The sequence below is a fragment of the Procambarus clarkii genome, chromosome 23 (assembly GCF_040958095.1).
Source record: "Procambarus clarkii isolate CNS0578487 chromosome 23, FALCON_Pclarkii_2.0, whole genome shotgun sequence".
Lineage (NCBI taxonomy): Eukaryota > Metazoa > Arthropoda > Malacostraca > Decapoda > Cambaridae > Procambarus > Procambarus clarkii.
The window spans coordinates 15,748,900-15,776,435 of record NC_091172.1 but is presented as its reverse complement, the minus strand read 5'-3'; the positions used below and the strand labels follow the sequence as shown (position 1 = coordinate 15,776,435).

At 44.0% G+C, this 27,536-nt stretch overlaps 1 protein-coding gene across 1 annotated transcript in view; it reads right to left on the bottom strand.

Moving 5' to 3' along the window:
* Positions 1 to 3,168: 3,168 nt before the first annotated feature.
* Positions 3,169 to 27,536, bottom strand: part of LOC138367694 (gamma-aminobutyric acid receptor subunit delta-like) — a 121,058-nt gene continuing 96,690 nt past the window's right edge. The window contains exons 4-5 of the mRNA XM_069329659.1: positions 26,922 to 27,024; positions 3,169 to 3,543 (exon numbers count right to left, since the gene is read on the bottom strand). Of these exons, the coding sequence (XP_069185760.1) occupies positions 3,169 to 3,543; positions 26,922 to 27,024 (478 nt within the window). The remainder of the gene's footprint in view (positions 3,544 to 26,921; positions 27,025 to 27,536) is intronic.

Below are 27,536 nucleotides of genomic sequence, written 5' to 3'. Positions count from 1 at the left end.
TTGGATAAAATTGTGGCAAATTAGGTGGAAATTATCTTAAATTGGGGAAAATTTGGTTAAAGATAGACATACATTTGATGCTATTTTTCATATTAAAATCTAATTTGAGGCCCGAAAAATATATCTATACAATCTATAAACAGGTTAGAACCATACAAATGCAAGTATGCCTTTTTCACCAGTATTCAACTGAATACCACAGAAAATGGAATCTTTACTTTAGCTACAGAAAACGGAGCAATGCCGAGGGGGGATGACTGGAATAAACAGTTTCCAACCTGACTCTTCTCGCACATAAACATGTCTTTCTTGACCTCATTTCAAATTATATAGAGTACTGAAAGCTCATTTTCCATAGCAAATATACTAAGGAACTCATTTTACGACTAGAACGCAAACTAGGACCCCTCATTCAGATTCAAAACACGAGAATTATTGACTGAACATTTCCCCACTATCAAGCACACAGGACTCTTTAAAGCTATCTTAACTTCTTTAAAACCCCAATATGACCCATCTCACATGCAGATCCTGTTCTATGACTCGCCCTTCATGTCAATGTACCCCACAGTATCATGCAAATTCAAGATAAGGCTTACTACACCTATATATCCAAAATGGTCTTTGTAAGGAATCTTGACCCCCCCTTGTATGCTTGACCCCCACTGGGGTTATCCACCTCTGACCATTACAGAAAATGGAACTGTGCCCAAGGGCTCCCTATACTATTAAGTCATAGCCTCATTAAAGTACTCCAAAAACTTCTATATTCGCTTTCAACTGCGTTTCTTGGTTTGAATCTATTGAACATTCACCCTCTGATCCATTCAAAAGTAAGGGCCCCCAAATTGATACCGTAGTACTCTCGTAACACCCCCGGGACAAATCGTGCATTTTTGCTCATGCCATTAAAATACTCCAAAAACGTTTATATGCCTTTCACCAGTGTATTTTTTGGTTTCCAACTATTGAACATTCATCCTCGGTACCTCTCATAAGTAGAGACCCCCTCCTTGAGGCCCTAGACTCATCTTAAAAGCTCGAGACAAATCGTGCAAAAACAGGTTAGGATAGGGCACCAGTTCCTCAGGTACACCATGGGTGGTGGTCCCCCCGGGACCCCAGGGGGGACCACCACCCCACCACCGCCAGCCAGCCAGGAGCGCGCTGACTGTGCCCTAACCTAACCACCTAAAACAAGAGGGATGGACGATCTGGCCCGCCAGGGTCAAGTCGGCATGGAAGTGCCCAACCGTTTCTGAAATTTTTTTACCTCAATCTGTCTCCTTATTCACTACTATACGGGACCTGCCATCTAGTCGCAAGTTTCCTACTTTGATTGGCAGATGCCACTTTATTAACTCTCACATAGAGACTACCCATTTTCAACTGAAAAGATCATACTTTCTTGTCGTAATATCTAGCATAGCGATCCCGTGCTGTTATGGAAGCATTAGCTGCGATTCTTCAAGCATTTTTCATCTTACTGAGGATTTCTGAAGGATAATCCTCTCCATACACAACATTATGTCTGTTAAGGAGACCTGATGGGAAATTACATGAATGACCAGTGAAAAGCAAAAGGGGTTGGATGTTAATTGATTGATGGATGGCAGTGTTCAAAGCCAGCTGAACATAGGACATATGTTCGTCCCATGAGCATATCTTTAACTGAACGATTTGTCCGTTCAGTCATCCCATTCGCCTGAGGGTGGTAAGCTGTAGTGAATGCTGACGTGGTCTCTAAAATTTTACAAACCTCTTTAAAAATATTACAAATAAATTCCTGACCTCGGTCAGAGACTAAAACTTTAGGAGGACCGAACACAGTTAGGAACCTATGCAAGAACGCATCTACAAATGGTGCGAGAATCCTTCTGATGTGTTGCAATCAATGTCGAGTACCTGGACAGTTGGTTCACTAACACCAGCACGTAATGGTTGCCTGGATGACTATGACGGAGATCAATCAAATCTGCTCCCATACGATCTAGAGGTTCAGCAATTGCTGGGAATTCTTACAACGGGGCCTACACCTTAAGAGTACCTTTCCTGCTCAAACAGTTCTGACATGTCTGTACGTATTTAATTACCTCTGATAAAATGCCTTGAGAATAGAACAAAGGTTTCGCTTTCATATGAGTTTTATAGATACCTGGGTGACCTGCAATCTTAGATGCATGGGCGAGTTTCAACGCTGACGATCGTAACGTATCTGGGATAACCAGCTGGAATACTGCACGATCTTTCTGGACATTTACATAATACAGTACTCCTTCTTTTTAATGCAAAACCATATATGGTTAAATTACGTTTCTTTGAAAGGTTTTTACCCCCCCTTCCAAATGTTCAATTATTTCTCTCCACTTAGGTTCATTCATCGAGAAATCTCTCATTTTCTCACTTTAAATATTTTCTATATTAACCTTTATAATAATTGAGGCAATGTTCAGGGTTAAAGAATCTGGCACTATATGTGATGGTCCAGGTTAGTACAGTATGTGAAATGAATGAATGTGCAGACAGTTCATGGGAACTGTCGCGACATACGTGGCCAATTAGTTCTTTTCTTAATTATATGAGTGAGAGCTCTGTGGTCTGTATAAATGACAAAGTGGCATTGAAATAGTTACGGTTCAAAGTATCTGACACTCTCTACGAAAGCATATACTCCCCAGTCCGTTGCTGAGTAGCGGATTTCAGGACCCTTGACCTTCCTACTGAAATAAGAAACCGGATGGGGGAGATTGTCTTTGTCGCTTTCCATTAAACACACATCAATGGCTATGGCACTCTTATCACTGTGTACTTCTGACTCTTTATCAAAGTCAGGCACTGTCAGTACTGGTGTTGTAATAAGTTGACTCTTTAATTTTACATAGGCCGCATCATGTTCAGGTTTCCAAACAAATTTAAAATTCTTCTTAGTGAGATCAGTCAAGGGTGATGATGTACAGTATTTTTAAAACCCTCAATGTAGCGAAGGAAATATCCTGTTACCCCCAGAAACCTGCGAACATTCCTTGATGTCTTTGGTGTTGACATGTCAGCAATGGCACGACAGGAGTCTAAGTCAGGCCGGATACCGTCTGTGCTCACCTGGAACCCCAGAAACTTGAATTTTTGAGATGTTAGAGTGCATTTCTGAACATTCAATTTAAAATCCGCTTAATCTAATAAAGTCAACGTCTCAATCAAGTCTCGTAAGTGCTCATCAAACATCCTGGAATAGATTACCACATCATCGAGGCATGCCAAGGAGTGTCTTCCCAAGACTGGATTGAGGATGTAATTAATGACCCTCTGAAATGACGAAGGAGCTGTCTTTATCCCGAAGGGCATACGCATGAATTGGTACGTAGGTCCCCCATAAGAAAAAGCTGTCTTTTCTCTGTCCTTCTCAGCCACCGGTATTGCCCAGTACGCAGACTTTGCATCAAGAGTGGAAAAGTATTTTGCTGCCCCAAATTGATCTATTATCTCCTGAAGTCGGGGTAAAGGATAAACATCACCCTTAGTGTGAGATTTTTCTTTAGGATTGACCTTTAGAAAGGCGGGAGCAACCGCAAAGACCTCAACAAAATGTTGAAGTCCCAATCCATTGAGTCATCGGACTCCTCCTATGCCGTAGCACAAGTAAGGGTAATCCACGAATTCTCACTTCGTTATTTATATTGAAGTGTGACGCTATGAATCAGGTTTCGAATTTCCCAAAAGCACGCCTTCAGATAAAACTTCTCGTGAAACATTTCAGTATTAGAATGTGGGAACAATTTTGTTGTTTGGTTCTTTAACAATCAACAACGTTTATTCAACAAAGTACTAAACTACTACAACAACAATTTTACGTTACTTTGATGTCTATGAATGGCACTATCAATGCAGCTATTAACAACCGAGTATAGTAACGATTCCTGTCAATTGCCGCGAGGCTGAACTGAACTAACTTGAATAATTCGGAGTGCTCATTGATGCCGCAACATTGCAACCAAACTTATTCACAGCCCTCTGCAGTATAAGACAACTCATGCAGCACCCTGTGCTGAGATTGTAAAGACTAGGAGGTTAAGTGACAACCCAAGTAACCACTTGTCACTTTACATTAACACTTGTCTCTCAAGACACAATTAAACAAAAGAATGAAAATTACACTAATTTATCAACAATGATTAATTACATTAAGTGACTGTCAACAGCAGTCAGCAACAACATTCTTTACGTTAACACGTGTCTCACCGACACTCAACTGTCAAAATGTTAACTCTCTTAATTACATTACACTTGACCCATCAAGCATTCAGTGAGTAATTTTCCACGACACTGGAAAACCTTCCCCAGATTCGCCTCTACCAGATGCCCTTAGACTACCAACCTATGACGAACGATGTTACGACACTTTGCGGATATAACCCCTCAGTCCATTGCCTCTATAGGTGAACAGAAACCGATGGCTCTACTTATAAGTTCACTATCCCTAATAAAACGAATCCCCTCTCCTCGACTCTGGATTCTCTTCTCAACGGACTTGGGGATATGGTGCAAAGTATTAAGTGACTTAGGGGTTGTTGTATACGCTGATTCCGAAGCTTGACTTAGCAAGAGAAATTACGCCTTACACGAGCAACGAGTTAGATGAGAATAAGCTCTCCCGCCTAAACAGAACCACGCCAAGCAGGTCCCCTCTGTTCTCAAATCTGCCAATACCAGACGAGCAAGTCAGAGGCCTAGGGCTCTTGACCAATCACAGAGCTCTCATACATACAATGCAGCACTGTGACGTCACTGTAGTGTGGGGTTCGTGGGTGAGGTGCCGGCTCTACAACCATTACTCTACCAACCCCCAATTCCCCCACCACTCTCCTCTCTACACCTGAACCTACAAGAAACAATTTCATGGTATTACGATATCAACACCTTTGCTGGAGTGTGGAGTGGCGATTTCGGTGCCATCTATAGACCTGAACTCCAACTCCCGGGTATTGGGTGAGATGCAAACAACGCCATCTGTTGGTGGTGGTGTGGGTGAAAGGCTTCTGTTTCATACCTCAGTTAGAAGGTGAGGTCGATGATGATGACCTCTGGTGGGTGGCATAACGATATCAACGCCATATAGGTTGTGAAAGCAATTTCGATTCCCTGGTGGAAGGGTGTTATCCTAAGCTTCCCCCCCCCCCCAGTATACTGTCTGTCTAGCTAATGATGTTAATGTTCACAGAGGTGATGTAAGGAGGTGATTGTGCTGAGGAGGGCAATTTTACCTTGGGCAGATGAGAACTCTTGACTTGGTCCTGTTAGAGGACAAAATGACCATCGTCGGTAGTAGCAGTGTGTTTGCTGCTGGATTTACATAGTGTTGTATGGACCAACGTACCCGGGGGAATTGGCCAAGAAGACTTACAAGACGACAGTAGTGCATCTGTTGAGAAATGCTGCTAGTGAGTTGCTAGAGACTTCTACCAGGGTGTTAGCTACCCCTGTATGTGATTATTGGAGACCCCTTGTCAGCGTGTTGCTGAAGCCCTCTGCCAGTGTGTTTCTGGAGAGTGGATATGGGGTATTGGGACATCATGCTGATACGGTGTTTGGACTGCTCATGTCGAAGGTGAATTCGCCGGTGATTACCATTGAGCATGGATGACATGTACCTAGACGTAGTGGACTTGCCACGATTTAATGAACACTACAGGTCTATTGAGTGTCTAGAGTGAAAAAAAGTGTAAATATGTGTAGTAATACTTAGAGATATAATATACATATATATATATATATATATATATATATATGCGAACAAGCCTGAATGGTCCCCAGGACATCATGTAACTGAAAACTCGATGGTAAGTTTTCAAGAATTGGCAGCAGCAAGTAGCAGTGTAAGGAATAAGGGGGGGGGGATAAACCAAGTCACAACTATACCTTCACCCATATATTATCACCTTCAATATATATATATATATATATATACATATATATATATATATATATATATATTGAAGGTGATAATATATGGGTGAAGGTATAGTTGTGACTTGGTTTATCCCCCCCCCCTTATTCCTTACACTGCTACTTGCTGCTGCCAATTCTTGAAAACTTACCATCGACTTTGGGTAGAATAAAGTAGAACAGGTTATGAGACACGTTAATAGAAAAGAACCCAGTTACTGGCCCAAGCTGGCCGTAACACATGACTAACTTTCTTTGCAGACCTCCTATAGCGACCTCTGTGATATCAATGGAAATGTCATGTCATTAGCTTTCCGAAGTCTCCCAACAAGCTGGTGTAGAAAGTCTCGCAAACTTGGGCCCCGTGCACACACTCTGCACTGGTCTCTCCTGTCATGTTTTCTCGCACAACAGTGCACAAAGGAGCTGGAAATCCATCTCCCGACACTTAGTTATTTCGTTTACCTTCCGGTAGTCCACATAAAAAGGGTAACAACCATCCAGTTTACGAACCAACACAACAAGAGACAACCGCGGTGAGGTACTAGGCTCTATCATCCCCCTGTCTTAACATTTTCTGGCACTCGTCTCTAATTACTTTCTTGGCCTGTTCTGGGAGCCTCTACTGCCGAGTATAAACTGGAGTGGTCGCCTGTTTTAATAGTGTGATCGATCCTATCAAGGAGACCAATTTGATCGTCCTCTGTTGCAAACAGTCTAGGGAATCTACGTAAGATCCCTCTCAAAAGTTTCCTGTCTGACTGTTTAACATGTTACAAATAAAGTGCAGAAATTAATTTATCTATAACCCGTGTGGTAAACTACACGGGTTATAACTACAACCTCCCATGTATCATTCTTTTTCTTCAAATGTTTAATGCTCTGTCACATTCAGTGCACTACAATGTGCAGTGATGGCCAGTATCTCTTCCTGTTTTTCTTATGCTGAAAATTTTGTGTTGTCTACAACTGTACCATACCTTGAAGTGTTTCCAGGGCTTAGCGTCTCACGGCCCGGTCGTCGACCAGGCCGCCTTGCCTCGGGTATAGGCAGGGGTAGTACCTTGAGATACTCTATCACCTACTCTGAAGTGATAGGTTTCATGAGATTGACGACTGGAATGAGTGCACCTTTGTCAAGCACCACAATTAGATGGTGAGGAATTAATAATCTGTCGAATTTACACATCACCTGAAGGGTGGTATCTGGTGCAATGTGACGTCCCACAGACACTTCCCTGAATGTGGTTGGCAACATGTTTAGTCAATGGGTGCAACCCACATGACCTCTTGCTGGTGTCTGGAAGAGACTTAAACAGCAATTTGGGATAATGATTGTTACACTTCTACTTCCTCCCCCCCCCCTCCCTGTCCAGGCCGTTGTTGCCATGAGGGGAGCTTGGTGGGCGGCTGCCGGAGTGTGATGCTCCATGGGACAGTCCTCTGTCCTTTTGTGGCCTTGTGCTCCTGTTGCTGTCCTCGAGAACTCTGCTGGATGACTTTTCCTTATGTTTCGGTTCCCCCCCCCCTCTTCTCCTTTCTAATTGTCATTTCCCGCCAACCTTTTGCCTGTTTTGATTATTTTTTTGGCCTTCTATTGTTCTGACGCCCGGGTGTTTGAGGAGGCATACTCTTGCACCCGTAGAACTGTAGTACCCAACGTCTTGAGCGAGGGGACCCTTTTATCAATCCTCCTTTCGTCACTGAACCCGATCTCGACGGACTGACAGTTCTTAAGGTGGCTTTTGTGGGGCGTATACTCACGCCGCACCCCTAGGAGGCCCCGGTAAGTTCAGCAACATGCCTCTTTTGGGTGTCCTGCCTCTAATTGTGGCTCCGGGGGGGGGGGGGGGGCGGGTACATTCGTGAATTAAAGTCTGACCTCTCGGTGTATGTCTCATTCTGTTCCTCTTATTCCTTCTCAGGCTCGTGGTGTGGGCAACCAAACCCCCGAGTCAGACCGTGTTGGAAGACCGGGCTCTGTAGCCCCAACTGCATTGGGACCCGCCTTGCTCCTCCTTTGGCCCTCCTGACTACTCCCCTCGGCTCCCCTCCTCTGTGGTTGGGTCGAGCCAACAGCCCCCAGTGGTGACCACCTCGTCCCCTGGCATGGCATCAGTTTCTCATTGTGACTATTGCACCTTTTAACCCCTCTCTCCCCTGGGGGGTTCACGCCATGCATGCCACGGCCACACTTGCTCGATCCCTTCCTGTACTGATGCGTACCAGACCTTGTTTGGTCCCGCTTCATGGGCCAAGTACTTTGATCTCCTTCCTCTGGATTCTACACCTCCTAATGATTTCTCCCTCCATAGGTACCTTGTTGATTCAGTAGATGCCTCTGTTACTTTCAACCCCATCTGTCTCGCTACACGTGTCATTGCTGCTCCTTCTCAGGATACAGCCACCCGCTTGGCCGCCTTATCCTACCTTGGCGAAACCCCTGTTAGTCTCCAAGAACGCTCTGTTGAATGCCACTGTTGGCACTATTCTCCTCCCATCCCATATTGCAACCGATGTTGGGAATCTACAAGACTGCCACGAAGATATTCGGCATATCCTCGAAGTCCAGGGCCATTCTGTCCTCCAGATAGACACATTTACTCGTCCCCCTCGTGGTCGTCGCCGTCAGCCCCTTCAGGTTGTGAAGATTATCTTTGATGGTAGGACCCTTCCGCCCTCTGTCATTCTTGCTGATGCCAGGTGCTCTGTCCAGGAGTACATTCCCTCTCCTAGGCTCTGTAATAAGTGCTGGAGGTTTAGGCATGGTGCTCTCAGGTGCTCCAGTATTGTCTCTCTCTGTCCCTTGTGTGGGGATGAAGGTCACTCGGAGTGCATTTCTTCCCGGGATCACTGCCTCAATTGCGGTGAGGCCCACCCTACATTCTCCTCGCACGTGAGTACATTACAAACTTGAGGCAGCCATCCTCAACTTGAAGCATCGGGAACGATTGTCTTTGCCTGAGGCGAGGTGCCAAGTTCGCGTCTTCTCCCTTTTGGTGGTGTTTTTTATGCTCGCGTGTTGAGCTCTTTTTCTCCTCGTCCTTCCCACCTTCCTCAGTCCTGCAACCATTTCCAGGCCTTGGACACGGACACGCCCACCGCCTCCTCCTCTGTTCCTTTAAGTTCTGTCCCGAAGGGAGCCGGTCGGCCGAGCAGACAGCATGCTGGGCTTGTGATCCTGTGGTCCTGGGTTCTATCCCAGGCGCCGGCGAGAAACATTGGGCAGAGTTTTTTTCACCCCTATGCCCCTATTACCTAGCAGTAAAATAGGTACCTGGGTGTTAGTCAGCTGTCATGGGCTGCTTCCTGGGGGTGGAGGCCTGGTCGAGGACCGGGCCGCGGGGACACTAAAAAGCCCCGAAATCATCTCAAGATAACCTCTCAAGATAAGGGTCCACTTCATGGTTCTGCAGGGGTTCCCCTTCTTTCTACCCCAATCTGTCTTGTCTCCAGTGTCGTCTTCTTCGTCTCCCTCCGATCCTCCTTACCATCCTTTTCCTCCGTCTATTAGTTCTTCATGCCGCCTGTCAGTGCAGGCTGATGTCCATCACTCTCCCAGCGGCCATCGTGCTGTTCACTCTCGTTTTTCTTCTCCTGTTGAGACACTTGAATCTGTTGCCCAGTACATTGTTGCTGGGACCCCTGTCTCTGAGTCAGAAGCGAAAGCCTGGCTCCTCTACTTCCTCCTCCCCAGCGGGTAAGAAGACTTCGCTTTCTTCCTCGCCCCCTACCTCTGCCACTCTCGCTCCATTCTCTCCCGTTTCGGTGGTTGGGCCCCCTGTTCCTGTTATGGAGGTTACCTTGGGCCCCGTTTCCCTCTCGGTTGCTGCCCTTGCTGAGGTGCACTCCCTGGTTTCTGCCCCTCCTGTCCTTGACCCTCTGTTATCCCCCTCTCCTCCTCCTCCGGACCCCTGCTCGTTTACCTCTGGTCGGTCTTTTCGCTCCTTCCCTCCATCCTTACTCAATTTACCCATGCCCCCTAACCCTGACTTTGCTGATCCTGATCCTGCGCTTCTTTAACGTGCTGTGTTCCCTTTTCCCCTTTGTTTGTTCATTATCCTCTGTTGCTGCCCTTTCTCTTCTCGTCGATGTCTATTCTTCAATGGAATATTTGTGGAAATTACACCAATTTCCATGAACTCCAACTTCTGATTTTGCAGTTTTAGCCTCTTTGTGTCTGTCTCCAGGAGCCGATGTTTGGTGTTCGTCCTGGTTCCTTCTGTGGCTATTCCTTTGTCTTCCCCCCTTTCCCCTCCCTGGCTGGGGCTCGTTCCTCTCCTGCTCTCCTGATTCGTTCTAATGTTCCCTTCGTCCCCCCTACTTTTTCCTCTGCCTCTCCAATGTTCTGCTGCATGTGTCTTTGTGCATAAATGGTACACAGTTTATTCCATTTACTTCCCACCAAATGTTTTGCCTTTTCTTCCTAATCTTAAATACCTACTGGACTCCTTGCTAGAGCCTATGCTCCTGCTGGGTGATTTCAAATGTCGACATACCCTCTGGGGGGATGTTCTGACAAACACCCGGGGTCGCCTTCTCGAACCATTCTTCCTTGTCTCTTCTGAATTCTGGTGAGCCCACTCATTTGGACTCTCGGACTCGCACCGTTTCCTGTCTTGATCTTTCTCTCTTCTTATCGTCTCTTTACTAGGATTTCACGTGGCGAGTTCTTGATGACCTCCATGGCAGTGACCATTTTTCCATCCTTGTTACCTTTTTTCTTTTCACCCTCCCCTCTCCTTCCCTAGGTGGCAGTTTGCTAAGGCAGACTGGAACAGAGTTACCCTCCATGCTGCTCTCTCTGACCTCTCCCTCGCGCCCTCCTCCTTTTTCATGGCACCGTCTTTTACACTGCCCTCCACTCTATTCCTCGCTCTTTCCCCTTGGGGACCACGGAAGTGTTTTCCCTGATGGAATGTGGACTGTGCTCTGGCTGTCCGCTGTAAGCGTGCAGCATGGAAGAGACACCGCCGCTGGCAGACGGCTGATTCTTATTCTTTTGTTTCGGAAAGCAACTGTGGTCGCCGTAGGGCCATCCGTACAGCTAAACTTGAATGTTGGAAGTCTTATATTTCCACCATTACGTCTGAATTCTCTTCTGCTGCAGATCTGGAGGCGTGTCCACAAGATAGCGGGTAAGTTCGTTCCCAATGTCTCGCCGGTCCTTCACCTCCATGGTTCCCTTGTGGCAGATCTGTTGCAAGTCACAACCGAACTGAGCTCCCACTTTTCTTCTGTTGGCTCTGGTTCTCATCTTCCTCAATCTTTCCTTCTTCGTAAACCTGTCCTTGAATCTCGTCCTTTAGATTTCTGCACTCATGTCAGACTTCCCTATAATGATCCCTTCTCTCTCTCTGAATCTGCCTTGCCTCTCTGCGGTTCTACCGCGGCGGGCTCCGATGGCATTCATTATGAGATGCTTCGCCATCTCCCTCCATGCACATCTCGGCATTTACTGAGTCTGTATAATCGGGTCTGGGAGTCGTCGTCAGTCCATGAGGACTGGCTCGATGCCGTTGTCCTCCTTGTTCAGAAACCAGGGTCTCTTGGGACATTCCCTAAGGATTTTCGTCCTATTGCCCTCAAGAGTTGACTGCAAACTCTTTGAACTTATTGTTAACGTTCGTCTGATGTGGTTCTTAGAACACCATCACCTCCTCTCCCCTTCTCAATATGGTTTTCGCAAGTGCCGCAGCACAAGAGATGTCCTGGTGAATTTGGAGGTCTATATTCGTACTGCTTTTGCTGCGAAGACCTCCATTGTTGTCGTCCTTTTTGACTTGGAAAAGGCTTAAGACACCACTTGGCGATATCATATTCCGTCCCAACTTCATTCTTTTGGCCTTCGTGGTAATCTCCCTCTCTTTCTCGAAAGCTTCCTCTCTCGTCGTTCCTTTAGAGTGTGGCTTGGTACCACTCTCTCTGCCTCTTTCCAGCAATAGGAAGGTGTGCCTCAAGGTAGTGTTCTGAGCACTACTCTCTTTCTGGTTGCCCTCAATAGTCTTCTTTCCTCTCTTCCGTCTGGCGTCTTCTCCACTCTCTATGTCGACGATCTTACCCTTTGCTGTTGGGGTAATGATTTGCCTCTCCTTCAACGGCGGCTTCAACTTGGGATTGATGCTGTGTTGTCTTGCGTCTCCAATTATGGCTTCCGGTTCTCCACGTCTAAGACTTGTGCTATGACTTTTATGGGAGAAACATTTCATTCTTCTTCCCTCTTTGTCACTTTATGGTCATCCCCTTGTGTACAAGGATTACGCTAAGCTTTTGGGGTTGGTCTTTGACACTCGTTTGTCTTGGTCAGCCCATATCTCTTACCTCCAAGTTGAATGCTCTAAGGCCCTTAACCTCCTTAAGGTTTTGTCCCATATTTCTTTGGGAGCAGATAGGCGCACGCTCCTCTATTTGCACTCCTCTCTCGTCCTGTCTAAACTCGATTATGGTTGCCCTGCATACTCTTCTACTTCTCCTTCTACTCTTCGCCGTCTTGATGCTTTGCACCATACTGGGTTGCGTCTCAGCTCTGGTGCCTTTCGTTCGACTCCCGCCTTTAGTTTGGATGTTGACACTGGCTTTCTCTCTCTTCAGGACCGCTGTGATCGCTACTGTCTTCGCTATCTTGCGCGGTCCTTCCAACATCCTTCCTCTCGCCTCTATCGTGCTTTAACTTTTCCTCCTCCTGTGGTTCCTGTTCCTCTTCATTGTCTCCCACTTTCTGTCCGGTTATCTCGCTTACAGGATTCTCTTTCTGTTCACATTTCTAATGTTTCTCCTCGCATTGTTCCTTCCTTACCTTTGTGGAGAGTCCCCCTTCCCAAGTTTTGTATGTCCTTGACTTGTATTACTAAAGCCTTTACCCCTCCTACTATTCTGAAAAGCCTCTTCCTTGAGCACTTTTCTTCGCATTCCCGCTCTATTTCCTTCTTCACTGATGGGTCTAAGTCTGCGGACGGTGTGGGCTACTCTGTTGTTTTTCCTGACCGTACTTATATGTGTCGCCTTCCTTCGGAGGCTAGCGTCTTTACGGCAGAACTTTATGCTATTCTCTATGCTCTTCGTCTCTTGCTTTCTCATTCTCATTCCTCCTTTGTGGTTGTAGTTGATTCTCGTACTGCCCTCATGGCTCTAGGATCCTTTAATCCTGTCCATCCGGTGGTCATCGAGATTCAACATTGGCTGTTTCTTATTTCTAGTAAATTTAAATCAGTAGAGTTTTGCTGGGTTCCCAGCCATATTGGTGTTTTTTTCAATGAGCGTGCGGATGCTGCCGCTTAGGAAGCTATCCATTCTTGTCCCATCTCCCATAAAAGTATTCCTTATTCCGACTTTTATCCTGTTATTCATTCTTCCATTCTTGCCCGTTGGCAGGGTTGTTGGTCCTCTGTGGTTGGTAACAAGCTGCGTACTCTCAAACGTAGTGTGTCCCTGTGGCCTTCCTCCTACCACTGTAACCGGCGGTGGGAAACTGCTTTGGCACGCCTGCGGGTTGGTCATACCCGCTTAACCCACGGTCACTTAATGGAGCGCCGCCCTGCTCCTTATTGTCCGAATTGCGTTGTCCCTCTTACAATTGTGCATATACTTGTTGAATGTCCTGACTTTTAGGACGAGCGTGTGTCTTGCTTTCCGACCGTCCCTCGCGGTCACTTGTCCCTCGATAGAATTCTAGGTGAATCGGATACTTTTGATATCGTTCGCCTTATGCGTTTTTGTTCTCGTATATGCATTCTTGGTGATATTTAGCACCCTCTGATTATTTTGCACTTTGATGGTGCTACATAGCCTTCCCGGTTTGGTGCCTTCTTTTGATAATTACCTTACATTACCTTCCACCATTACGTCTGAATTTCCTCTGCTGCAGATCTGGAGGCGTGTCCACAAGATAGCGGGTAAGTTCGTTCCCAATGTCTCGCCGGTCCTTCACCTCCATGGTTCCCTTGTGGCAGACCTGTTGCAGGTCTCAACCGAACTGAGCTCCCACTATTCTTCTGTTAGCTCTGGTTCTCATCTTCCTCAATCTTTCCTTCTTTGTAAACCTGTTCTTGAATCTCGTCCTTTAGATTTCTGCACTCATGTCAGACTTCCCTATAATGATCCCTTCTCTCTCTCTGAATCTGCCTTGCCTCTCTGCGGTTCTACCGCGGCGGGCTCCGATGGCATTCATTATGAGATGCTTCGCCATCTCCCTCCATGCACATCTCAGCATTTACCGAGTCTGTATAATCGGGTCTGGGAGTCGTCGTCAGTCCATGAGGGCTGGCTCGATAACGAAGACCTCCATTGTTGTCGTCCTTTTTGACTTGGAAAAGGCTTAAGACACCACTTGGCGATATCATATTCCGTCCCAACTTCATTCTTTTGGCCTTCGTGGTAATCTCCCTCTCTTTCTCGAAAGCTTCCTCTCTCGTCGTTCCTTTAGAGTGTGGCTTGGTACCACTCTCTCTGCCTCTTTCCAGCAATAAGAAGGTGTGCCTCAAGGTAGTGTTCTGAGCACTACTCTCTTTCTGGTTGCCCTCAATGGTCTTCTTTCCTCTCTTCCGTCTGGCGTCTTCTCCACTCTCTATGTCGACGATCTTACCCTTTGCTGTTGGGGTAATGATTTGCCTCTCCTTCAACGGCGGCTTCAACTTGCGATTGATGCTGTGTTGTCTTGCGTCTCCAATTATGGCTTCCAGTTCTCTACGTCTAAGACTTGTGCTATGATTTTTATGGGAGAAACATTTCATTCTTCTTCCCTCTTTGTCACTTTATGGTCAACCCCTTGTGTACAAGGATTCCGCTAAGCTTTTGGGGTTGATTTTTGACACTCGTTTGTCTTGGTCAGCCCATATCTCTTACCTGTGAGTTGACTGCTCTAAGGCCCTTACCCTCCTTAAGGTTTTGTCCCATACTTCTTGGGGAGCGGGTAGGTGCACTCTACTCACTTTACATTCCTCTTTCGTCCAGTCTAAACTCGATTATGGTTGCCCTGATTACTCGTCTGCTTCTCCTACTCTTCGCCGTCTTGATGCTTTGCACCATACTGGGTTGCGCCTCAGCTCTGGTGCCGTTCATTCGACTCTTTTCCTCAGCTTGTGTGTTGACACTGGCTTTCTATCTCCCCAGGACCGCCGTGGTTGCTGTCTTCGCTATCTTGCACAGTCTTTGCAACATCCTTCCTCTCGCCTCTGTCGTGCTTTAACTTTTACCCCTCTTGTGGTCCCTGTTCCTCTTCACCATCTCCCTCTTTCTGTCCGGTTATCTCGCTTACAGGATTCTCTTTCAGTTCGTGTTTCTAATGAATCTCCTCATGTTGTTCCTTCCTTCTCCCCATGGAGAGTCCACCTTCCAAAGTTTTGTACATCCTTAACCCGCATCACTAAAACTTTTACCCCTCCTACGGTTCTGAAACGCCATTTCCTTGAGCACTTTTCTTCGCACTCCCACTCCGTTTCCATCTTCACCAATGGGTCTAAGTCTGCGGACGGTGTAGGCTACTCTGTTGGTTTTCCTGACAGTACTTGTATGTGTCGCCTACCTCTGGAAACTAGCACCTTCACAGCGGAACTTTATGCTATTCTACATGCTCTTCATTTTCTGGTTTCTCGTTGTCAATCTTCCTTTGTAGTTGTCATTGACTCTCGTAGTGCCCTCATGGCTCACAGGTCCTTTAATCTGGTCCATCCAGAGGTTGTCGAGATTCGGCATTAACTGTTTCTTATTTCCAGTAAATTTAAGTCGTTTTAGTTTTGCTGGGTTCCCAGCCATATTAGTGTCTCTTTAAATAAGCATACGGATGCTGCCGCTAGGGAAGCTGTCCGCTCTTGTCCCATCTCCTGTAAAGGTATTCCTTATTCCGATTTTTACCCAGTTGTTCATTCCTCCATCCTTACCCGTTGGTGGGATTGTTGGTCTTGTTACTGATAACAAAGTACATACTCTTAAGAGTAGTGTCCTCATGGCCGTCCTCCTACCACCATAACCGGCGATGGGAAACGGTTCTGGCGAGGTTGCGTATTGGCCATACACGCTTAACTCGCAGTCACTTAATGAAGCGCCGCCCTGCTCCTTCTTGTCAAATTGCATTGTCTCTTTTACCATCGTGCATATCCTTGTTGAATGTCCTGACTTCCAGGACGAGCGTGTGTCTTGTTTTCTGACCGCCCCTCGCGGTCACCTGTCCCTCAAAAGAATTCTTGGTGACTCGGATACTTCTGATATCGTTTGCTTTATGCGTTTCTGTTCTCGTATTGGCATCCTTGGTGATATTTAGCGCCCTCTGATTATTCCGCACATTTGATGGTGCTACATAGCCTTCCCGGTTTGGTGCCTTCTTTTGATAATTACTTCTGCTTCCTCCTAATGGAAGCGACAACTGGTGGATGCTTTACCATTTTAATGGGATATAATACCTGTCCCAACCACAATCTACAATTCCTTTCTCCTCTTTTAGCAGACAGAGTAGTTAAACCTACCCAGGAAATCCATACCCCATCAAAATATCTCCAGGGAATGCAGTATTTTTGACGACGTGCATGAATGAGGGTAAACTTTATTTCTCACTTCAAAATTAATTGTATCTTGACCCAAGATGTCAATTTGCTGCCCATTTACTGCCGTTAAGTTTTTCCTCACAAGTTTAAGGCATGCATGTTTCAATTTCCTGAAGGTTGAATTTTTAGTCACAGTTGCTTGACTTTCGGTGTCCACAAATCTTATCAAACTTAACCCATTGACCTTCACCACAAACGTCGGTCTACCATCATGAACACTGACCCGTCCTGGTTCTTTCTTAACTCGTGCACGTGTGCACACATCTCTGTAATGGCCTCAGCCATGACAACTCCAACATCTCGTCACATATTTTACGTCTACAAGAAGCCGGCTAGATACATTCACCAGCAACTTCCTGGGAGGCAACACAGAATGTAGGTACGGGAGACAGAAGGTGTGGAGGGGAGGTAAGGTGTAGGGTCTGTAGTCAGTGTGGGACCTGCTGGGGAGGGTGAGGGGTTTATGGAGGCAGTGTGGTTGGTAACAGGAGGAAGGGTTGGTTGGAAAGTTTGTTGGAAGGGTTGGGGGGGGGGCATTTGGGGGCCAAGGGGTGAGTGAGGGCCAGGCAGGGGGGTTAAGAGGGATAAAGGCCGGGGAAAGGTTGGAAATTGTGGCCCGGGCAACCCATCCTCCGAATTGACAGTACGTTTTAATACTAAGTGTAATAAGTGCATTTCCTGACTGTTATAGATAACATAATTGCACTTATGGGGCTGTTACATTAACCCATCCCCCCTCCCCCGATTTAAATTTCCTCGTTTTCTGTTAGGACACTTAAAATTTTATGATGAAATTTTAAAGCTCAGTTGTTATAAACAAGTTTTATATATTGGATGATTTTCTTTTTCACTTTTATTAAACAATAGAGATTTTATACAAAATTTGAAAATATCCTGAGCTACTTTACAATTTATTGAAATATTTTAGTTTTGTTTTATTTGTTTTATAAAACTGTAATATCAATATAGCTATAGGTTAAGTAGTAGTTATAATTAAGATGCAATAAAATTCTTATCTTCACAAACTAAGACGGTTAGGTTAGGTCGTGTTTTTCTATTCAGCTTTTTAGGTAAACTCAAATATTCACAATATATTTGACTACGATTTAATACATAGTGTAAATAAGTACAATTCTTAACTGTTATACATAATACATAATTGCACTTATGGGGCTCTGTACATTTACCTCCCCATTTTTGGAGGACGGGCTGGGCCCGGGAGAGGTTGTGGGTGTGGGTTGTAAACAGGGGGGGGGGGTTGAGGGTGGTAGGGGTTGTTGGCAAGAAGGGGATTGAGGGTGGGGGTTATAGGAAAGGGGGGTTGAGGGTGGGGATTGTGGCTGGGTAGGGGTTGATTCAAGGTGGAAAGAGTGAGGGCGGGGGGCGTTTGTGTGGATCCTCCATTAATGGAGGTAAACCATTTTCACCAATTCCTGCAACTTTAAAACCAGTTGTCGGATCAGGGTGATATATTAACACACCTTATATATCCATTAATGATTAATATAATAGTGAATAACTCAAAACATATCTTAACTCAGCCCTTTGGATAAATACAAAATTTTCTGTGTTTAGACGGGAACCACAATTCATTGCTACCTATTCTAATAGATTTCTATATCCCCAGTGAGAAGCCATAAATCACTCTCACAGTTGACTAATGTGATGACAGGTGCTGGAGGGGTCCAGTCGTGCTGACTAGGCCCAAAAAATGAATTAAATTCTCGTCTCTCGCTGCATTCATAAATGAATGCGTCCACAAAATTGTGTATAAAATTAGCGCTGGGAAAACACAATGCTTACTTCAATAAAATAAAATAAATTCAATAAAATCAATAAAAATAAATAATCAATAAAATTCAATAAAATCAATTTTAAATAATAAAAATAAATAAATAATAAAAATAATAAAATCGTTCAAATTCAATAAAATAAAATTTATTTCAATAAAATAAATTCAATAATAATCAATAAAATCAATATAATCGGTTCAAGAAAATCGGAGTAAATTACAAAACTAAAAGATGACGTTAATTGACTTAATATCAGAATAATATCAAAATTACCAGAATAATCTCGAAACGATTTTATTATTTACTATAACTATGAACAGTCATTGTTGACTGGTATAGCATTATCCAAAAAGAATTAAGTTAAAATTTTCTCACCACTAAACAAAAGTTCAATATATTTTTCCGAAAATAAATTAAATTATTTACTGATCACTTGAATAATTATATGCACTAACTTGTACTAGTAATTTTTCAAGATGGAACTACACTGTTAATAAGCGATTAACCACTTATTTCGAAATTTTCCAAAGTAGCAAATATATTTGAAGTTACCAAGTGCACCAAATCACTAAATTACTAAATTTTCTAATTGCCTTAATGCTCCATACACACTTTAATGTATTTAGCGTTACTGTAATAATTGAACACTGGCACGACATTTAAATCTCTACGAATTATTTAGTTCTTAACGCACGGCGTTAACAATGGTGTCTAGAGTTGTTATAATTATTAAATAACTAGCTGTACCCGGCCACGCGTTGCTGTGGCTCAGCAACCTTCCCCTGTCTCCCAGTCATCCCACACCATTCCCCCTGCCCCGTCCCTCATCCTCCCAACCATTCCTCACTCACCTGTCCCCCCCTCTTCCTCCCAACAATTCCCCTCTCCCATCTCCTCGTCCTCCCCACCATCCCCCCTCTCCCGTCCCCTCTTCCTCCCCAATATTCCCCACTCCCTAGTTCGATGCATTCCCTAACGATCTGATATTACCATCAGAAAATTGGGAACATCAAATGATCTGATGTTCCCATCACTGAAATATACGAAAAAGAGTTAAGAAACGAAATGAAAAATAACGAAAAAACACAAATAAACTATATTCAGGAAATAAACGATATGTTAAACAACACAGCTCAATTCCAATGCAATCTCACACAAAAAAATTAAATAAAAAAGGAAATCAATCGAAATCTGTGAAAATTCAATTTGTCAATGCAATCAGAAACATTGAAATGGAATCGTAACAAATTTAGTATAGTGTGTGTTGTTCTTACATGCAACAGATGGTGCTGTTTCTTAAATTAATGATTTTACCTGTCACAAGTGTGGCATCAATACTTATACTAACAAAATGAACGGTATGGTAAACAACACAGCTCAATTTCAACGCAATGTCACACAAAATAATTAAATCAAAGTGAAAAAAAATCGAAATATATGAAAATTCCATTTATCAATGTAATTGGAAACATTGAAATGGAATCGTAACATATTTAGTATAGCGTGAGTTGCTATTATGTGCAACAGATGGTGGTTTTTTAAAAAATCATGATTTTACCTGTCACAGGTGTGGCATCTATATTGTCTGTGTATAAAAACATGTGTGTATTCGAATGAAACATTGTGTCATAATTTCAAAGCAATCGACGAATAACTTTCGGAGACTACAGTGTGTTGCTCTTACGTCTAGCAGATGGCGCTGATTTTCAAAAAAAGCATATTTTTCCCGTCACAGGTGTCTCATGCATATAGTAGGTATATAAAATCTTGCGTCTATTTGAATGCAACGTTGTGTCAAAATTTAAAAGCAATCGGTAAAGAGGTTTCGAAGATTTCACTTGCATGAAAAAGTTTTATCGAAAACATGCCTGTGTTTTCCCGTCACAGACGTGACATCTATATAATATGTATATACAAATCTGCTCGGATGCGAATGGAACGTTGTGTGAAAATTTCAAAGGAATCGGCGAAGAACTTTCGGAGATTAGGGATTTTGAACAAACGAACATTTCCATTTTTATTTATAACTAGCTGTACCTGCCACGCGTTGCTGTGGCTCAGTCTGGTTAAATGGAAAAGAAAGAAAAGAGAAAGCGCACGTTTCTAATATGTTTAAATTCACAACGCTTGTGGGTATACAATATTTTGTTGTTGTTCCATTGTCTGTGGAGATATAGAGATTGTCTGGTTTCCCGACTCTAGAACACGCAAAATATATTTGTCCCTATGAGAATCAATCTGTGTCTAGATATAAAGCGCATAATTCAAAAGATTGACCCTGAGCTTTATTGATGGCGATTGCAAACGCCAATCGAATTGGAAATTACAGTATCTTAAATTAAAATGGCATATCTGTTGGAATCATAGGAATGCGAGGAATAAGGACATCTGAAAGAAAGGACACCTTTGAAAGATCCTGTCAAGTTTGTAGCTTCTGCGACGTTGTTGATTAATTTTTTTACTGCAAGGCGCGTGGCGTTGCAAAGCTTTAGCTAATTGATATTTCACAACATGATAATTGGCTCGCAGATTTTCAATTGCCGTACGTGTGGTGGTATCCCTGGCAGATCGAGTGAATTAAAAAATTCTGTTGGATAATTAACCGCTTCAACTGCTTCCTCAACAGTGTCGACGGACTTGTATCGAGGAATTACAGGTAATTTTTGCCTGATATCTCCTGTAAGCAATATTAATGCGTTCCTAAATGGTCTGATGTTTCCACGCAAATCTTGCAATGATCGAGCAAGATCCTCGTGCGATTTTTTGTGGGCCATTGTGCATTCATTCGAAACAATAAGTTTACATTTCTGCAATACTTTTCCCATGCCGGATACTTTGGAAATGCTGCATGTGGGAGTTTCAATGAATTGCATGTTCAATGGCAATTTCAAAGCCGAAGTATCAGTTCTTCCTCCTGGTAACAATGTCGCAGCTATTCCGGACGATGCAAGAGCTAAGGTATGCCATTTTGGAATCAAAATGCTGCCTGAATCAATCTAATTAGGAAGGATTTACAGTTCCTCCTGGCGCATCTAAGAAGATTTCTCCAAACCCGTTATTGACAGTTTGAATTATTTGATTGTAAAGGCCTTTTAGCTCAAGCGTTAGCTTAGGAATATTTGATTGCACATACGACAACAGATCACCTTCGTGTTGTAATTTTGTCCACGACGCAATTCTACATCGAACGAAGCAGCAGCAGATCGATTCGGTGATAGTATTTCCAACTGATTTAGAACTTTGTTCACGATTTCTAAGCACAAATCTTCAATCATTATCAACGCTTCGTTGTTGATTTCTGCTGTGAAATCAATGTTCATATATGAATTTTTCTTCGTATTCGACGGATAATGTCTTCAGCCACGTGCGATTTATATTTCTCCTATAACTCTGTTGGAGATGAAGGAAAGTCGGTGGACAAAATGATTGCAAACAATGCACGAATTTGATTTGTATGTGACGTGTTGGACGCGTCATTATTGCATACATCCCAGTGTCGGTCGTTCTCAAATAAATTCCAAGCTTGATATGCACTACGGAAAGTGGCATGTGTTACGCCGTTGACAAATCTAAGTGGCTGGAAAGAGGTTGGACCGGACACATTTACCAACAGCATGCGAAGAAAGAAGCATTCATCTTGATTGGAATTCACGGTGTACAGTCTGCCTATCGTAGTTTATTTGAATATGCCAGGTTGTCCGTCGACTCGCTCTTCTCGTTTGCGTCGTTCAAATGATTTTCTACTGGCATTCCATGTGTAATACGTATGCACTTCCGAATACAGCAGTGTTTTCGCGAACACGTCATTTTGACTTAACGTGAAAAAAGCAGTTAACGTTGTAGCCGGTGGATTCATAGCTGTTTCTTGTACATTTGCAGCTGTGAAATAAATGTGTTATTCATTTTCTTGTTTTCAAAACAGAAGCAAAAAATACTAACGAAATATTTCAATTCAAACGCAGATCAATGGACACAGCTCAATTTCACCACCAACTGCACTGAAAAATAAGAACAATTAAAAAAAACGAAATTAAAAAAATGGAAAAAAAAACAAATAAGCTTTACCCACGAAATGAACGGTATGGTAAACTACACAGCTCAATTTCAACGCAACGTCACACAAAATAATTAAATAAAAATGAAAATAAATCAAAATCTATGAAAATTCAATTTATCAATGCAATCGGAAACATTGAAATGGAATCGTAACATATTTTATATATCGTGCGTTGCTCTTATGTGCAACAGATGGCGCTGTTTAAAAAAAACCGCATGTTTTTACCTTTCCCAGGTGTAGCATCTAAATAGTAGGTATATAAAAACATGCACGTATTCGAATGGAACGTTGTGTCAAAATTTGAAAGCAATTGGTGAAGAACTTTCGGAGATTACAGCGTGTGTTTCTCTTACGTCCTACAGATGGCGCTGTTTTTCAAAAAAGCATGTTTTTTTCCTGTCACAGGTGAGGCATGTATATAGCAGGTATACAAAAACAATCGCCTATTCGAATGCAATGTTGTGTCAAAATTTCAAAGCAATCGGTAAAGAGGTTTCGAAGATTTCCCTCACATGTAAAACACCCGAAAAACACAGCTTTTCAAAAAAAGCATGTTTTTCCCATCACATACGTGACATCTATATAATATGTATATAAACACCTGCTCGGATGCAAAGGGAACGTTGTGTGAAAATTTCAAGGCAATCGGTGAAGAACTTTCGGAGATTACAGGGTGTGTTGCTTTTACGTACAACAGATGGCACCGTTTTTCAAACGAGCATGTTTTTACCTGTCACAAGTGTGGCATGTATAAAGAAGGTATATAAAAACACGCGCAAATTCGAACGCAACGTTGTGTGAAAATTTCAAGGCAATCGGTGAAGAACTTTCGGAGATTAGCGATTTTGAACAAACGAACATTTCCATTTTTATTTATATAGATGATTAAACTATTTTAAATAAATTATTTTCGTTAACTGTTTGAGCTTGATGTTTTAAATCAAATACTCTTGTTTGTTGGCATCTGCGCTGGAATTTATTAAGAACCTATATCAATAAAAATGTAAATGTTCGTTTTGTTCAAAATCGCTAATCTCCGAAAGTTCTGTCTGATTGCTTTGAAATTTTGACTCGACGTTCCATTTGAATACACACGTGTTTTTATATACTTGCTATATAGATATCACGTCTGTGACAGGTAAAAACGTTTTTTTTAAAGCTGTGTTTTTCATGTGAGTTTTCATTTGAGGGAAATCTCCAAAACTTCTTTACCAATTGCTTTGAAATTTTGACACAACGTTGCGTTCGAATTTGCGCGTGTTTTTATATACCTGCTTTATACATGCCACACTTGTGACAGGTAAAAACATGCTCGTTTGAAAAACGGTGCCATCTGTTGTACGTAAAAGCAACACACCCTGTAATCTCCGAAAGTTCTTCACTGATTGCTTTGAAATTTTGATAGTGTTCCATTCGCAAAGGCCCATGTATTTATATGCTTACTATATAGATGCCACACCTGTGATAGGTAAAAACATGCTTTTTTGAAAAACAGCGCCGTCTGTTGGATGTAAAAGCAACATACGCTATACTAAATATTTTAAGATTCCATTTAGATGTTTCCGATTGCGTTGTTAAATTGCATTTTCATAGATTTCCATTTATTTTCAATTTGATTTAATTATTTCATGTGACATTGCATTGGAATTGAGCTTTGTCGTTTACCATACCGTTCATTTTGTGAATATAGTTTATTTCTTTCTTTTTTCATTTTTTTCATTTCGTTTTTTAACTGTTCTTCTTATTTTTCAGTGATGGGAATATCAGATCATTTGATGTTTCCTTTTTTCCTGATAGGAACATCAGATCATTTTTTTAAAGTATCGGACGGGGGAGAGGGAATGGTTGGGAGGACGAGGGGATGGGGAGGGGGGGAGTGGTGGGGTGGACGAGGGGATGGGGAGGGGGGGAGTGGTGGGGTGGATGAGGGGATGGGGAGGGGGGGGAGTGGTGGGGTGGATGAGGGGATGAAGGAAGGTTGCTGAGCCACAGCAACACGTGGCCGGGGACAGCTAGTTTATTAATAATCATACTTGACCGCCGCGTTAGAGATGAACGGGTTTTGCGCTATTCTTAAATAATTCTTTTCACAAAATTACAACATGATTATTCTCGTGTCATACACTTATCCGTTGATCTGATAAAACACTTTCTAGTCATTCGCACACTAGATTTTACACAGTTGAAGAACACTTACCCACTGGCACTGAGTGCTAGCCGTGCTGGAGAACAAAATAGTCCCGCACTAGTTCAGGTAAACGCTGAAAATTCTAATTTCTATTTCTGAACTTAACAATATTCACATTAATGCCGCACTCTGATAATCACAGATGACACCTGGGGTCGCAAACTTAACACATGAGATGGAATTTCTTCCAAAACACGAAATTCTGGTACAATATTGACTTTCAATATTGACAATATTTTAAAAATTTCAAAAAGTTAACTTTCTGGCAGTGCATCACTGCATATAAAGTGCTTCCCACCAAACACTTACTTTAAGTACCCTCATTTCAGAAGAGTGGGTAGATGCTGACCAGTGTCAACTGTCCCTCCACCCTTAAGGGCGGAGGAATACGACTAGCCTGTGAAACACACGCAAGAAATTGATCAACTGTGCACTCTCACGAGAGATATTGCACAGTAAATCACGACTAGGGTCCAACTGTGCCAGGCATGACGTAGATTGCTCGACGATGGTGGGTTGTATTTGCCGTCACAGCAACGCGTTCTCTTGATTTGTCACCCCGTAAGAAATGCTATGATTTTACGTAACCAGAAACGTTCAAACCTAATCCGCCCTCTAACCTATTGAGCTGAATACATAAAAAACGTCAAAAGTACGATGTGTCAGTTTTTACAAATTCGTTTCAATTATAACGAATTTGTAGATTCTGGTTAAAAATATACTTTTATTAAGTGAGAAAACGTGGTGATATTACATTTCTTGTCAAATACTGAGAGCTAATATTTACTTTTCTTACTTAAGAGTTGAGTTTGGTGGCGAGGCTGAGCACCGCCGTTACAGCTAAGAGTTACGGCTCTTTCTTTCATCATTAGGCTCGCTAAACCTCTGACATTTCACACTCGTACTTCTTACAAAGTTGAAACACGTAATTACAGAGGAAAACATTGTCATTTGTTTATTTTTAGAAACATTAAAACACATTTTATGTGCACTGATCGAATCTTTCCACGAGATCCATGACAATAGGGACTAGAACTTATGACATGATTTTTCCTCGCGACTCACTGCTCATTACTATTAATAATAGTTTTACTGGGAACAGCAATAGAGTCTCGGTGACAGCAATAGCCGAGAACCTATTGCCTGGGATCAGCTTCTGAAAAGTTTCACAACCAGCCTGGTGGTCGGGTCGTAACGGCCGTGGACACCACGCTGGACCACCACCCTGGTCGTGGTGGCGGGCATGGACACCACGCTCCACCACCAGCCTGGTCGTAGTGGCGGCCGTGGACACCACGCTGGACCACCAGTCTGGTCGTGGTGGCGGCCGTGAACACCACGCTAGACCACCAGTCTGGTCGTGGTGGCGGCCGTGGACACCACGCTGGACCACCAGCCTGGTCGTGGTGGCGGCCGTGAACACCACGCTGGACCACCAGTCTGGTCGTGGTGGCGGCCGTGGACACCACGCTGGACCACCAGCCTGGTCGTGGTGGGGGCCGTGGACACCACGCTAGACCACCAGCCTGGTCGTGGTGGCGGCCGTGGACACCACGCTGGACCACCAGCCTGGTCGTGGTGGCGGCCGTGGACACCACGCTGGACCACCAGCCTGGTCGTGGTGGCGGCCGTGAACACCACGCTGGACCACCAGCCTGGTCGTGGTGGCGGCCGTGGACACCACGCTGGACCACCAGCCTGGTCGTGGTGGCGGCCGTGAACACCACGCTGGACCACCAGTCTGGTCGTGGTGGCGGCCGTGGACACCACGCTGGACCACCAGCCTGGTCGTGGTGGCGGCCGTGAACACCACGCTGGACCACCAGTCTGGTCGTGGTGGCGGCCGTGGACACCACGCTGGACCACCAGCCTGGTCGTGGTGGGGGCCGTGGACACCACGCTGGACCACCAGTCTGGTCGTGGTGGGGGCCGTGGACACCACGCTGGACCACCAGCCTGGTCGTGGTGGGGGCCGTGGACACCACGCCGGACCACCAGTCTGGTCGTGGTGGCGGCCGTGGACACCACGCTGGACCACCAGCTTAGTCCTACAGACACTAAGTTACAATATCGTGGCTGTAAATGACACACAAATCTTACAGCTGAAGATAAAGGGAGCGACGTTTTGTTCCGTCGTGACCATGATCATGTGCAAGGCAAGAGTAGTAAAGTGAGTCAATATAAGGTAAGAAAGTGAGGCTGTGGGTGACAAGGTGTACCGGTGGTGTCCAACTAGAAAAGGCAATGACAAAAGAAGTTGTGGAAGCCTCCTCCATTCACAACTTTAAGACCAGATTCGACAAGGAATTCAAACGTCAGAACAGATAGGTTATAAGGTAACAGGAACAACGGGGCGGGGCATAAAGAGCTAGCCCTCCATTCTCAGTAGATACTGATAGGTTAGTAACCGGCACTCTGGAATACTCACGGCTCTCGATCTTCATGTGACACTCCTGAGTGTCGTGGGGATACATCTGGAAGTTCATGGCACAGGAGAGCACCAGTGTCAGTCTGGGGAAGACAAATAATGAACAAAGTTAAGACTTGATCAAGAAAAGGAAACAATACGGTGAGTGAGCTTTGATGAAGCACTTACCATGCATCTGTCTCACTGACTGTGTCTCACTGTGTCTCACTTTCCACCCCCACCCCCTGTGTCTGACTGTGTCTCACTGTGTATCCATATTTCTCACTGTGTCTCACTTTTTCCCCCTGTGTCTGACTGTGTCTCACTGTGTATCCATATGTCTCATTGTTTTCCCCCCGTGTCTCCCTGTGTCTGACTAATATATATATATATATAATACACACACAATTCTCAATGACTTACTCTTCCACTGATGTTTGGAAAGAATATTGTACCACACAGGAATACTGAATTATAAAATAATGACATCACCGTTCAACAAAAAATGCACAAAAGTATAACAATACTAAATGTGGTGTGTGTGTGTGACACGTATACCAATGACAGTGAACGGATACAGTATCATGCATACTGCTGTACCCACACTTGTTCCGTT